Source organism: Humulus lupulus, chromosome 3 (assembly GCF_963169125.1).
Source record: "Humulus lupulus chromosome 3, drHumLupu1.1, whole genome shotgun sequence".
NCBI classification, from domain to species: Eukaryota; Viridiplantae; Streptophyta; class Magnoliopsida; order Rosales; family Cannabaceae; genus Humulus; species Humulus lupulus.
The window spans coordinates 44,130,411-44,140,776 of record NC_084795.1 but is presented as its reverse complement, the minus strand read 5'-3'; the positions used below and the strand labels follow the sequence as shown (position 1 = coordinate 44,140,776).

At 32.4% G+C, this 10,366-nt stretch overlaps 1 protein-coding gene across 2 annotated transcripts; it reads right to left on the bottom strand.

Annotated features, from left to right (window-relative positions):
• Positions 1 to 4,965: 4,965 nt before the first annotated feature.
• Positions 4,966 to 6,680, bottom strand: LOC133822609 (large ribosomal subunit protein uL18c-like). 2 transcript variants are annotated; one of them, XM_062254999.1, is made up of 4 exons: positions 6,525 to 6,680; positions 6,187 to 6,371; positions 5,750 to 5,911; positions 4,966 to 5,329 (listed from the first exon to the last, which is right to left on the bottom strand). In XM_062254999.1, the coding sequence occupies exons 2-4, from the start codon at positions 6,343 to 6,345 to the stop codon at positions 5,180 to 5,182; spliced, it is 471 nt and encodes a 156-aa protein (XP_062110983.1). In that variant the 5' UTR covers positions 6,346 to 6,371; positions 6,525 to 6,680; the 3' UTR covers positions 4,966 to 5,179. The 2 variants fall into 2 exon arrangements, with proteins under 2 accessions (XP_062110983.1, XP_062110982.1); XM_062254998.1 differs by having other exon boundaries at positions 6,187 to 6,368.
• Between the last annotated feature and the right edge of the window lie 3,686 nt (positions 6,681 to 10,366).

Sequence of the window (10,366 nt, the reverse complement as noted above, 5' to 3'; positions counted from 1 at the left end):
GAATGATGTTTTAGTTTTATGGATTGGATTTTAAGTTGTTTATTTTATTTGATTTATGAAAACTACGAAACTCTGGAGTTTCATTCTTTTTAACGTTTGAGTGGTGCTTATGACCGATTTTATAAATAAAAGAGTATCTTTATTTTAAACCTTAATTATGATAATTGTTAAATTAACGCTTCAAGAAATTAGGGTGTTACATCACCACTCGAATTTCGCCGCCAAATGCTGCTAGACTGTGGACCACACAACAGTCAAAGTTGTCAAAGGTGTGACTTTGACTGCATTTTTTTCCAACTCTGGCCACTCCAAAGCCAAGGGGAGGGGGGTACCATTCGAACGAGCACTTCAACAAGAATAAAACCCAACCACCAAATCCGTCTATACCATTGTCATTTTCTGACGACTTTGTGGGTATATTCACCATTTTAGATCAATTTTTAGTGACATCAATAGTCATTTGGGCTCTTCAACTGTTTTATTTTTCTATATGGCAAGTATAAGTTTCTTGCCATTAGCATAAAAGATGACTTTAAGGGATTGATTTTGTGCTATAGTTCAAAAGTAACTTTTTAGTTTCTTTTTTTATTTGGTGAACCAAAAATTAACTACTATTCAAACATAAATTTAATGAGTTACCAAAAAGTTTATTTTTATTTTACATTGAAAAGTTACCACATAGTATCCTAAACAACATTCAAAGCTATTTTAGAAATCTATCGAAAGAAACTTTTTTAAAAGAGAATGTTTAGGATACTATTTGGTAATTTTTAAATAAAATATAGTAAGACACTTTTTGGTAACTCATTAGGTTAATTGCTTTAAAATTGTGTTATAGCTAAAATTAAGTTATGTTTTTTAAAGGTAACCAATTAGTATCTTATATTATTTTTTAGGCCATCAAAAGAAAACTTAATTTTTTTTGTAACTATTTTGCCACGAATTCATGTTTTAAAAGGTAACTAATAAGTACCTTAAATAGTTATAATTACAACCAAAAGGTAACCTTGATATTTTTCTAATTATTTTTTTAAATATCAATATTTGGATAATTCTTTTTGTTTTTCAGGTATATTTTTTGTCATCATTTTTAGGAGTGGTATTTTTGTAAATAAAATGAATTTTAAGTATACTAATGAAAAAATCTCATAAAAATTTATGCATGGCTTTTGCACCCAAAAAAAATATTAGTATACCTCTAATTTAAGTACACCTCATTTTGTTTATTAAAATATTACTTTTATGAAGACATCCACTTCTATTTACAAAATTGGGTCTTCTTTGAAAATATGAAAAAATTTACCTTTGTATAAAAATGATTCTTCTATTGATAAAATCTCAATATTGTATTTTTCTATTGATAAAAAATTTCAAGGGCTTAAAACATAAGGGTTTTTTTTATATATATAAATATGGAATTTTTAACAACCATTTACATATGGCTTTTTTAAGTTTTTGTTTAAAATCTGGAAATAAAAATTAAAAATTTTAAAATATGGAAACTTTTTAATTCCTATATAAATTAAATTTCCATAAATCCCTAATAGTTTTTTTTTCCTTATTTTCCTCTATCCCTCTCCATATATCGATCTCCACTCTCTCTCTCTCCTATTCACGCTATATTCTCTTTCTCCATCTCTTACTATACATCTTCATCATCTCCATACTCACCATTTATTTCGTTCTAGGTTATCATGGTGCTTAAGAGGTCGCCTAACAGTTTAACGGAGTGGTGGATTTTGTAGTAGTAATCAAATTGGGGAAAAATTTCACGTTGAGAACCTCCATTTTTTTCCCATCCAAGATTCTTCATTTTTTCAGATGGTGTTCTTCGCTGTAGCAGGTTCATGTTGCCAGAGAAAATGATTTCTATTCATCTTCTCTGCATAGAGACTTTTTAGGAATACAAAAATAAGTAAGAAAAATTGAAATTGCAATTTTGTATGAGTTAGATTTGATCTGAACTATAAATTATATTGATTGAATATTTTGATTTGAATATTTGTTTAATTTTGCTTGATTTCACATGTTTCTCTGTTGTTCATAATATCAACATTTCTCTGGTTTTATGTGTGTTTCTCTATTTTATTGTTTGTCTCTAAATAAAGTAACCTGGAAGATAACTTGCTTATCCAACAAAGGCTAAAAAGTTATTTGTCACTTGATTATTTACTATATTTGCTACAAAAAGTAATTTGGTAGTTATAATTTTTATTGATTGAATAATGTGAGGATCAATTTATTTTGGTAAAAGTAACCTCGTACTGGAAAAAGTAACCTGTCATTAGATTTTTTAGCTTAATGAAGTAATCTGGGATGTGCCTGCAATTTTAAGTGATTGAATTTGGTGAAAATTAATTGATTTTGGAAAAAGTAACCTCATGGTTGAAAAGGCAACTTATTACTTGATTTATTGTATTATTTTAACTTAATGAAGTAACCTGGTATGAACCTGCTATTTGAATTGATTGAACTTGGAGAGCAGTAATTGGTTTCTTAAAAAAAAAAACTGGTATTGCAAAAAGTATTGTCAATTGTTTATATGCATTGTTTTGCTCAATTAAGTAACATGGTACCTACAATTTCTTATTTATATTTTTTTTTAATGTTTAAATAATGTAATCTAGTATTCTTAAGTATTGTTTAATTTTGTACCAGGTTACCTTATTCATAATACACTTATTGATTGTAATTTTATATTATTTATGTATCTTTTTTCAGGTCAAACCATGCAACATCAATATTTTCCAAGTTATTGAAGAAAATAAAATGTTTATAGTCAACATTAAAGCTACATACACAACAATTGATTGTTTTCTATTGCTTACACACATATTAATAGTAGAATTTTATGGAATACCATATTGATTTTGATCAAGTGGCATCTCATTCATGTCAACCTCCCTAGCCAAGATCAATCTTCCACATAGCTACTATAAAAAGTAACCTAGTATTTATTGGACACTATAAAAATAATCTAAAACAATTTCAAACATAAGAAAGGCAACAACAAAAAGAAACTTGGTATCTTGCAATTCATTAAATTAACAAATACAACAACAAAATGTAACATGATACTTTGCAATCTATAAAATTAACAGAAGACAACAACAACAAAAAGTAACTTAGTACTTTTTAGACACCATAAAAGTAATATATAACAAGGACAAGCATAACAAAGACAAAAAAAAAAAAAATAGTCTATTACTTTGCAATCTATAAAATTAACAAAAGATTGCTTAATACTTTGCAATCTATAAAATTAACAAAAGATAGCAACAAAAAGTAAGCTATTACTTTTTTGATACCATAAAAGTTAAACAATTACAAGTATAACAAGGACAACAAGAAAAAATAATATGATACTTTGCAATCTATAAAATTAACAAAAACAACAAAAAGTAACATGATACTTTTGAAACACCATAAAAATAACCTAAAATAACTTCAAGCATAACAAAGACAATAACAAAAAGTAACTTGGTACTCTGGAATTTATATCGGAATCAACAACAAAATACAAAAAAAAAAAATTAAGCATGAACATTCCATTTTATATAAAGAGTGCCCCTTAACAATATTCCTAGTTGTGATGTACTATTATTTCTACGTCAATCACATTTATTTGCATGTTATAATATATATTTTGTCATTTTTTATACATTCAAATTAAAATAAAAAAAAATATTCCAAATTTCAATTTTACCCATGTTATATATGTATATTTACACGTACTGAGTAGACAAAATAATAAAAAAAATCATTTTTGTAAAATAAAAAAAAGATATATGTTAAAATATAGATATATATTTTTAAATAAATGGGATGTAATGACAAAAATACCTAAAATAATAACACAAATCTCTATATACCAAACTAATAAATGAAATATGGCTTTATTTGAAAAAAATTTAAAATATGAAAATATTTTCCCACACAATTAGCTTAAGTTAGGAAAAAGCCATACATTAAGAAAATCTTAAAATGTCAATATTTATGAAATTTAAGTTAAAAAAGTCATACCTCACATAATTTAGGTACAACTTAATTTATAGAGTGCACATCTCGTTGGCTCTCATTTATATATTTATTTGAGTAAGTAAGGTGTACTCACTAAAACTTAAATTTTATAAATAAAATTAATGTTTAAAACTGTATATCTTAGTAATTTTGTATAAAGATAAATACGTAATTAAACTTTTCTAAGAAAATGGAGTGTAGTTATACTTTTTTGGAATGCAAATATAACTTCATCTTTTATCATCTGCCTTAAATGTGTAGATGTTTGACTCCATTACTAGAATGTGTTGGTTTCAAACTTTTTACTTTATTAGATTATCCCTGTCCTCTTACCAAAACAACAAAATAATCTTTGGTAGGTAAACTAAAAATCGCCTCCAAGCAACCTGAATCAAAATTGTGGGATTACCAACTATCTAACAAAAAATACTTTGGATTTTGACTGCATTTTGAGATGTCTATTTATCTATTACATTTATGATAGAATTTTTTTGTCTAATATATCTAGACTTTCTTTTAACAAGCATCTCTTTTTTACTTATTCTGAAAATAAGAATAAAAAGTAGGAAGTTTGTGTTCATATAGTAGTACTAGTGCCACTAAGGAATCTAACTATTAAATACATTTTTGGATGAAGTGAATATAATTAACTTCTGAAATTAGAGAACAAAAGAAAAAGAAACGAAAATCCTAGAAAGAAGTTTCCCCAAAAAAAAGTGTAGATGAAAATAAAGAACAGATTTTGTGGAATTGTGAAGCAATAATGGCTGCAGTTGGCCAGTTTTCCTTGATCACCAACGCTAAGACACTGACTCTGAAGGGCAAAAAAAATCCCTTGAGACTACAATATGTCAATATGTCCCCTAACCATGATGCGACTATGACTAGGAGGAAGAACATCATGGATTCATCAAGACCTCACTCTGTCTTTGAACACAGACAATGTAGACGAAGAAAAAATAACCAAGATCAGGTCCACTCATTGTTTGAACCCACTCATTGTTTGAATCTCGGTGGAAACAAAGTGAATTCAAATCACCAAATGTTCTAACAGTTCATTGAAAGAAAAAGTTTACAGACGGTGCACTTCTATTACATGGTTTTACAAGAGATTGAAACAAACAATTGTACAAAAAGAAAACCTACCAAAAAAAGAACCTTAAAAATCAAGTCCATGTTCCCGAGCTGCACTGGCGATGGCTTCCACTCGTCCATGGTATGGATAGCCACCTCGATCAAAGGCCACCTTTGTGATCCCTTTCTCCAAACAACTCTTGGCTATGACTTCACCAACCTTTCTTGCTACTTCCTAATGTCCATCAAGAGAACAATAGTTATACACACACACAATACATGGGTGGCAAGACATTCAGATAATTGCTAGATAAGTCTACGAAAAAACAAAAAATACAACCTTGTAGGAGCAAACCATGGACTTTGAAACTCTAATTACCACTATAACTACCCAGTACCCACAGTTATTATTTTTTGAAACTAGCTCCCTGCCTAGCTTACAATATTTGGGGACCATAAAACTATAACAATTGCTATGTAGCTACCCAGATGACCTCAAATCTTTGTGGGAGCAAACACATGCCTGACTATTTGAATTACCCATTTTGAGTACTGCCCACAGATATTATAAAGGACCTGGCGTATATAAACCAGTTGAAAGAGTTCAATATAGTACGAAAAGAGCAAAAGGGCAGTGGTATTTTTAGTGACTTACAATGGTAGGACCTGAAGAGTAGTCAAACTCCTCAGAGATGGGTTTCTGCACTGTGGAAGCTGAAGCAAGGGTGTGCATTTTGGTGTCATCAATTACTTGGACATACAGATGCTTGTTTGAGCGGAAAACACATAACCTTGGCCTTTCTGTAGTTCCTTCAACCTAATAAAACCATTTATTTGTTTACATAAATAAAAAAAGAAAAGAAAAACCCACAAACAATTCTCAAATTTCTTCTTCTACAGATACTAAATTAGTGTATTGGGAAAAAAAAAAAGTAATGCGACTTTGTGGCAGCCATTTGCATAATGGTAATGTATTATGATAATAATTAAACAGCAGAATTCAATTATAGGCAAAATTGAACACTATATAGAATGAATTGAAGATGGGTTTGGTTCTTAACTAAACAACTACCCATAAAAAATAAAAATAACCTTCTTTCTAATACGAGCATGGCGGGCAATTCTGTCTTCTTGTCTGGTTTTGGCCTTGGCTACCACAACAAGTGACTGAGGTCTTGTTATGGATGGTAACCTTGGAATGGACCCAATCCCAAAGAATGAAATTGAATTAGCTGATGTAGACATCGACATTCTTCTTTTCTACTCAATTCTATCTGCTTCATTCAAAAATCATAATCAAAATTACCGTGGATGAGTTAGAGAATGTAAGAAAATAATCACTGACAGTATTATTTAACCCATTATGCTGAAAACCTCAACTTAATCATCTTGTTTGGTTGCCCAGAAAATGAAAGAAAAAATAAACTTACAAGAGAAACAGAGGCAAGACGAGACGAGAGGCCGAAGAGCGAGTGAGTGAGAGTAAGAGAGACCAAGGCAAAGCCGCTCCCGCTATAATGGATAACGTTAGGGAAATTTTACTATGTTATATAACATTCTTAATTTTTTTTAAATTCCAAACGTAAGCTACTCTCCCAAACATATATAATTTCTAAAATTTTAAACAAAAATACTCTTAGCATTAAACATTCTCTTCCCATCCAAACTCTCTCATTATAATTGGAAAATTTCACTTTTAATACTTAATAATGTCTAATATTACCAAAAAATCCCAACACTAATAATATTTTCAATTTGATGCTAAACATTCCTTTCATACCCAAAATATTCCTCATATTATATCAAAAAATCATAAAACATTCTCTTCCCTCTCTCTCTCTCTCATTCTCACGAAATCATCCATAAAACCTACAGATTTGTATAATTTTCTTGTCCAAAATCATTATTAGTCATCTCCATTGTCTATGTGAAGTCGTTAATATCAAATGTAACATCTATTTTGAGAGTTTTTGGAGGAGAAAAATCATGGGTAATAAGATTGTACATTTTATGTGTTGGATATTATTTGTTTACATTTTTTTGGCTATTTTGAACAGATCTGAGCCTATATTGGTGTATTTTTTTGGATTTTTAGAGAGATTCCGCAATCTGCGTTTGTCTGGGTTTTCTGCAACTTTTTTACTCGATAGGAGCTCGATAACAGTTCGATATGAGCACGATTGTATGTAGAAGAAGGTCTTGTATGAGCTCGATGTAGCTCGATGTGAGCTTGATTATAGCTCGATAGGTTTAGGTTTTAGTGCTCGATTGTGCTCGATGGAAACTTGATAAGGGTTCGATTGGACCCTACAATATTTGAGCTCGATAGGTTTAGGTTTTCTCGATATGTGCTCGATAGGAGCTTGATAGGGTTCGATGGAGGTTTTGGTTAGGTTTTATGCTCGGTTTAAGAAATGGTAGCTCGATACTGACTCGATAAGAGCTCGATGCTAACTCGATAAAGCTCGATGATAGCTCGATAATGTTCTTTTTTCATGAATTTTTGAAAAAATGATAGTTTTCCTGACAATGTTAATGTTTTTTTTTTCCAACACAGGCTCTATTGTCTATGTTTTTGTATCCTACAATGGTGTTTGGGAATTACAAGGGAATAAGTGGATTTTCAAGGACCCTCAATGCATGGTGATACCGATGGAGGATATTGTAACGTACTTGCAACTTCTTAACATATTACAAGGAACTTAAAGTTGATAAACAGATGTATGAGTTGAAATTGGAGGTTCCTTACACTTGCGGCGACCAACCGTTTACACCCGTTCATGTTGAAAGTGATCTTGGTGTCTGTGCATTCTTAGGAGTAACATCTAAAGAAAGGTTGGCCTTATGTGTCACTCCTATTAAAAATATTGTCATTGCAGACCCATATTCCACTCCCGGACCTGAGGGAGCAGCCAGTACTTTAGGATTTCCTATTGGTGACCTGAGGGACAACTAGTATGAGGACAACCCCTATGTGAATGACGATCCAGTAGCTGAACACAATGAGGACTTAGGATACAATTCAGTGGATGATGATCTAGTAGCTGAACATTTGCAATTAGAACAAGCACAAGAACAACCAATACGTCATATTGCACGGACGAACCCATCAAGTCAAGGACGTCAAACACCTGGCACCAGCTCTAGTCGTCCTGGTGGGACAGAATATAACTATACAGGGAACATTTCAATATGTTCAACAGAAGATCACAGAAAATGGAGTGCTCCCATATTTACAAAAGAAGATATCATGGCTTGTAGTCGTTCTGAATCCCCCTCATCCATTGTAGCGTTGGGGGAATTACATCTTGGGAAGACATTTGAGAACAAGATGGAATTGAAAACCAAAGCGGCTTTCTTTGCTGAAGAATAATTTTGAGTTTATGGTTAAGAAGTCTGGTACTGATGTGTTGTATATCACCTGCAAGGATCTCGATTGTGGTTGGAGAATAAGAGGGAAAAAAGTAGCGTGATCGGAGATGTTTGAGATCACTGTTTATAATAGTGTACATACTTGCTCACTAGAATTGCGACAAAAAGACCACCGTCAAGCAGCACCTTCTGTCATTGGGCACCTTATCAAGAACAAATATGCTACTGATGGCACTAGCTATCCACCAAACAGCATAAAGGAGGATATGAAGAATAATTTTGGGTCGATATGAGTTATATGAAGGCTTGGAGATGCAGAGAGAAGGCACTCGGTTATGTCAGGGGGACACCTGAAGAATCGTACTCCAAGTTACCTTCTTACCTGTACATGCTGCAGCAAAAGAATCCAGGTACAATAACTGATTTTGTCACAGATGACGGTCGTTTTCTTTACTGTTTCTTCTCACTCGGAGTTTGTAGAAAGTGATTTACATCATGTCGTCCTGTTATATATGTGGACGACACTTTCTTGAAGTCAAGGTACGGTGGCCACATGTTGTGTGCTGTCGCATTGGATGCGAATAACCACATTTATCCAATTGCATTTGCGATTGTTGACAGTGAGAATCATGCTTCTTGGAAGTATTTCATGATGAAATTGAAGGAAGCCATTAGAGTTGTTGATAATCTATCTTTTGTATCAGACAGGCACGCTAGCATTATTCTTGCTCTTGAGTTGGTCTTTCCTGATGCCTACCACGACGCATGCTACCATTACATAAGTATGAATGTAATCGCTAAGTTCAAGACCGATCACTGTCACAAGGAGATGTGGAATGCGGCATATGCATTTCGGAAGTCAAAATTTCACAGGTTCTTCAACAATATAAAGCAAATGGATCCTGCCATAGCTCAATATCTCGAGGGTATTGGCTTCAATAAGTGGACCCGTGCTTACTTTTTTGGGAATCGATACAATGTAATGACAAGCAACTACGCTGAAAGTTTCAACAACAAAACCAGAGACACAAGAACCTTCCCAGTCACTACTTTTGTGGAATTCATTCGTTTCACAATTCAGTCATGGTTTGCCGCGCGTCGTGAGGAGGTAGAGAAGTGCACATCCAAATTAGCAACAATATATGAGAAAGATGTCTCAGGCATTGCGGATGATGCAAGGTACTTGAAAGTCCATCCTCTTGGACAGTTTGAATTTCATGTGGTAGACCCAGAAGGTGATGGTGAGGTGAATTTGATGACCAAATCATGCTCTTGTGGTCAGTTTCACATAATGGGTTACCCTTGTGTTCATGGTGTGGCTGCGGCCATCTTGCGTAGTGTCAACATTTACTCACTGTGTTTGTTATATTATTTTATAATATAATGTTTTAGATTAAATAAATGTGACAAAGTGTGTCACATATTGTAACATATAATAGAGAGTTACAATATTTAGATATATGAGGTATATCCAAATAATGTAACATATTTGGTGTTACAAATTTGTAACTTCCAAATATTACGCTTTATTGTATAAAATTGTTGTTACACAATATTGAGATGAATTTCATAAAGCCATATGTGATATGGCTGTTAGAGATATGATTTTAACCCCAATAATGTGTTTTGGGAATTACATAATCATTTGGGAGGGTTTGGAACCGTTTGGAAAAACAGCACATTTTTTGTGCTGAATTTGGTCAGTGGTCGCGGCCTGTGGGTCAAAGACCAGTGGCCGCGGCCACTAATGTCTCTGGCCGCGGCCACAGGCCAAAACTGACCAATTTTTCAGTTTTTTCAATGTTTGTTGAACAGCTCAAAAAACTCAAATAACTCACAAATCTCATTTTTAACTCCATATTAATCCAATTAAATATTGGTAACAGCCATGGGAGTTTGT